The sequence below is a fragment of the Semicossyphus pulcher genome, unplaced genomic scaffold, assembly GCF_022749685.1.
Source record: "Semicossyphus pulcher isolate SPU_LCO1_2020_fin unplaced genomic scaffold, fSemPul1.0.p SCAF_8, whole genome shotgun sequence".
In the NCBI taxonomy this organism is placed as follows: Eukaryota; Metazoa; Chordata; class Actinopteri; order Labriformes; family Labridae; genus Semicossyphus; species Semicossyphus pulcher.
In genome coordinates this window covers 19,142,221-19,146,085 of record NW_027211759.1, presented here as the reverse complement: position 1 = coordinate 19,146,085, position 3,865 = coordinate 19,142,221, and the positions used below count along the sequence as shown (strand labels likewise).

At 37.5% G+C, this 3,865-nt stretch overlaps 1 protein-coding gene across 1 annotated transcript; it reads right to left on the bottom strand.

Moving 5' to 3' along the window:
• Positions 1-209: 209 nt before the first annotated feature.
• Positions 210-2,656, bottom strand: kxd1 (KxDL motif containing 1). The gene is made up of 5 exons (XM_069686547.1): positions 2,557-2,656; positions 2,086-2,205; positions 1,775-1,927; positions 1,649-1,695; positions 210-1,569 (listed from the first exon to the last, which is right to left on the bottom strand). Exons 2-5 carry the CDS (start codon positions 2,181-2,183, stop codon positions 1,313-1,315), a joined length of 555 nt encoding a protein of 184 aa, XP_069542648.1. The 5' UTR covers positions 2,184-2,205; positions 2,557-2,656; the 3' UTR covers positions 210-1,312.
• Between the last annotated feature and the right edge of the window lie 1,209 nt (positions 2,657-3,865).

Sequence of the window (3,865 nt, the reverse complement as noted above, 5' to 3'; positions counted from 1 at the left end):
AACACTTGTCACACAGTGACCCTTGGGCTTTTCGGGCGTGGGCTAAAAGAAAAGTGTTTTTGGTATTTGAACCCTGAATCTACTGTTTTATATTAATAATTTAACATGCTGGTAAAACCTTGTTTGCTTCATATCTACATGTTCGAGAAGGCCTACACCTGGTCTTCAGACTTAAACGTTGAATTAATTTCTCTGCTCATCTCAATTTGTTTTCTACTGAATAAAAGGACCTAGGAAACATATTCAGTTTATCACATGTTGAATTAACGTAGCAGTAACTCCCACTTTAGTTTTAATCAAAGGACACAGTATGTTGAGATATTGTTCATATACTTTAGATAAAAAACATATTTCAGGACAAAACCCCAGTTCTCACATTTACTTTAACTTAAAGGGGAGACCACTGTACAATGAATGTATATTATTCCAATGACTTCGGACAATAGCATCATGAATCTCCTACTATGGATCAGCTTCAACATTTGATCCCAATAATCTGTCTCTCAGCTTTTTAATTAGATAGTTTTTCTAATCCACATAAAACCCAAAAATAAAAGTGAGATGTAAATATGACAAATGAAGTGTATTTAAGGCTGGACTTTCCCTTTTACAACAAAACGTCTTTAATGGGCATCAAGGAGTGCTTGAATCCTTCAGTCAAAGCCTTCTTTCCAGCTCTTGTATCAAAGAGCCTCTGACCTGCTAATGTGTCCTTGAATAGTCTGATAAATCCCTGACAGCTCCAGGAACACTGATTACTGACAATTATCCTAATCCCTGGTTTCCCTGTGAGGCAAACAAAGAGATAGTTTCTTTGCTGTGACCAATGAAGCATCAGATTAAATACTGCTAATAACATTCTTAATGCATCTACACACAGGCTCTATAGAAAACAATGCTGACAGTGTTAACTACTCACAAACCCTAAATACCATCATTCAGGTGGAGAACCCAAACTCTTAGGTAACATAGATCATGAGTTTAGGTCTGGTGAGCAGCTCCTCAAACAAACAAACAAACATATAAATATGTGTATAATCACATAAAGAGTCACTGTCAGTACCATACATAAACTGTACATCTATTGTGTGACACTTTACAACTTCAAGTATTATTTTAGTGCTGTGCATGAATTGGACAAAAAAGCAAGCAAACAAAAGTCAAGCGTCCCTCTTAGACAGTTCATAGCTGACATCCAGTTTGTGATGCTCTTCCCAACAGACAGATTAATGACAGGAAGCTTCTGTAAATATAGTAGACACCAATGCAAACACATGTGTACAACATGGCCTCCTGCTAAACAACCTGCTCTCTATTCTGCAGGTACAGAGTCAGGACCCTCGTCCTGGAGGACGGCTGTCTCTAGGACATCAGAGGTAGGCGTGTCCGGCGGCTCTTGAGAGAGATCTTCAGAGCACCTGCTCACAGTGGGTGAGATCACATCTGGACTCGTGTCACAGGACTCTGTGCTCTGCTCGGAGTTTACTGTTGTAACTGTTGTGGCAACACTGGGGAGAACAGGGTCAAACTCGTTGTCATCGTCCTCCAGGCTGGGTGACTCGTGGATAACTGCCAGAAAAGACAAGGTAATTTTAGGGAAGTTGGCTGCTGTTGTTAAATGATGAGTAGAAAAAAAATGCTAACTCACTGCTGAAAGCTTCTGGGTACTGCTTAGCAATCTTCCCTTTTAGTGTCCTGTAGACAGAGGAGACCACTAATTAGACAATGTGTGTGTCCGTGCGTGCGTGTTAGCACATGGGGAATGGTGACTAACCGTATCCTTCTGAAGACACTGTCTAGATCTTTCTTCATTTCCACAAGGGTGCGTGTGTGGAGCAGGAAGCGCTCGTTCATCTGCTGCAGCCGCACGTTAGACAGCCCATTGAAGTTGATCAGCATTTCATTTGTTTTCTCAAAGCGGTCAAGCCTGTTTTAATTTAGCAGAGCAAAGGTTATTTTTTGTCGCAGTTTACAAAAAAAAGGACTCACAAACATGCAGTGATAAAGACTATAGCAAAAAACAAAACCATTTCAGATAATAATACCGCATAAATCTAAAAAGACCTATCACAACGTGACACTCACATGTGTCTCTGAGCCTGGATGATGGCGTTAACATCCTCAGAGTTGACCATGCTCAGCATCCTGTTACAGAACACGCCAGATGCTGTGGGGTCCACCATGATAAAGATGAAGATGCGAAAGCTGTAAAATACAAACATTCATTTAGAAATTTGTCAGGCGTGATAAATTCTCAACATCAGCATGAAACTACGAGCCTATGAAGAAAGCTCAACCATGAAACTATTGAAAACAGGCATTTATTCAGTGTTTTAACTGCTAGTTTGATTCTACATGTTAATATATTTATCATCTTCAACGAGGGCAGTCAACTCCAACAGTGAAGTTTCTCTATTGCATTAAAAAAACCCTCATGTATACAAGTTTATTATCACTTCAAGCTGAGGTCTCTGTCAGCAGACCGCCAAGCATTAGTTTAACCGTTAGCTCGCAAGCTTAACTGACAAGCGCAGCAACAAAACTCATAAAAGCTACCTCAGGTCCCACGGTGTTTGTTTGCCTCGACCTCTGGATGTTCAACAAACAGATTTTAAACGTTTGCAGACTAGAGGTACAGCTGACAGCACAGCTGCGGTGAAACAAAAACAAAGCACTTCCTTATTTTTTTTCAACTTCCTGTCATGGGACCATCGTTTCCGGTGTTTTTTTTCGTTTTATTTAAAACTGCGTGAATCACAAAAAAATAAATGTATTATTAAATCGTGTTATGAATAGTTTATGAGGTTTTCAGCTGCAGAATGATAACTAATAATGAAAACGGAATAATTAAAACGAATACATACCTTTAGAGTTTGACACAATGGAAAAAAAACCAAAAAGTTATATTTTCGAAGTGCATGCAATTTTATCAAAAACAAAACATCTTTTGGTTGCCTGCTCTAGTCGCATAAACATTTATTAGATGTTACTGAAAAAACCCAAACATCAGAATTGTCAGAAATAATTATCAGAATTTGGTGACCTTTATAAATGTGGGACATCCCAAGGAGGAAAAGGGGTTTAAAAGCATCGTCCAAAGATAAAAATCTTTTACCAGCCCAATTAAAACCATTCATACATTATTTTTCCTAATCATATGTATATTTCTTCATTCAATTTTTCTTCATGTTTTTTTACAAAATGAGCATGTAGTCCATTTGTACTGCACATGTAACTATTGGGTACAACAGTCAACCAAACTTGACATGTTCGGATGTTATCCTTTTATCTGTGTGCATTGTTTCTTTAGGAATTGATTTAATAATTTTATGCTTCTAGGAAAAATCTTGAAAAGAAATAACTTATAACATTCCAACGTTTTTTTTTCCTGTTGTGACTGTTAAAAATTTGGATCCCAGTCTGAAATCTAAAGGATATTGTGCGAGTCAACAAACTAAAGTTTCTGCTTACCCAATGTTGCCAACCTTTTCTCAAATTGACATCTTACACATGACAATTTTTTTTTAGGGATGCCATCAGATGCTTGGTTTGAAGAATTTATGTTTTCCTTAAAGTTAAAAAAAACAACGGATAATAGTGATATTGCACTAAAGTAGTGGGGTTCAGGTGTTAAAATTCACATTTAAATCAAGTGTGTATTAGTCTGATAACTGATAAACCTTTGATGTTAGATCTTAATTCTGACATGCTTTATGCTACTGCCTTTAAAAGTTGGTCTATTAGAAGCACATAAAGTAAATTATTGCACACTTAACTTTATGTTTATTGAATTTCCGACATCCTGCTGAGTTTATTTAACCCAGCTTTACACCTTTGACCAATAAATCCAGTAAGTCAATTCTTC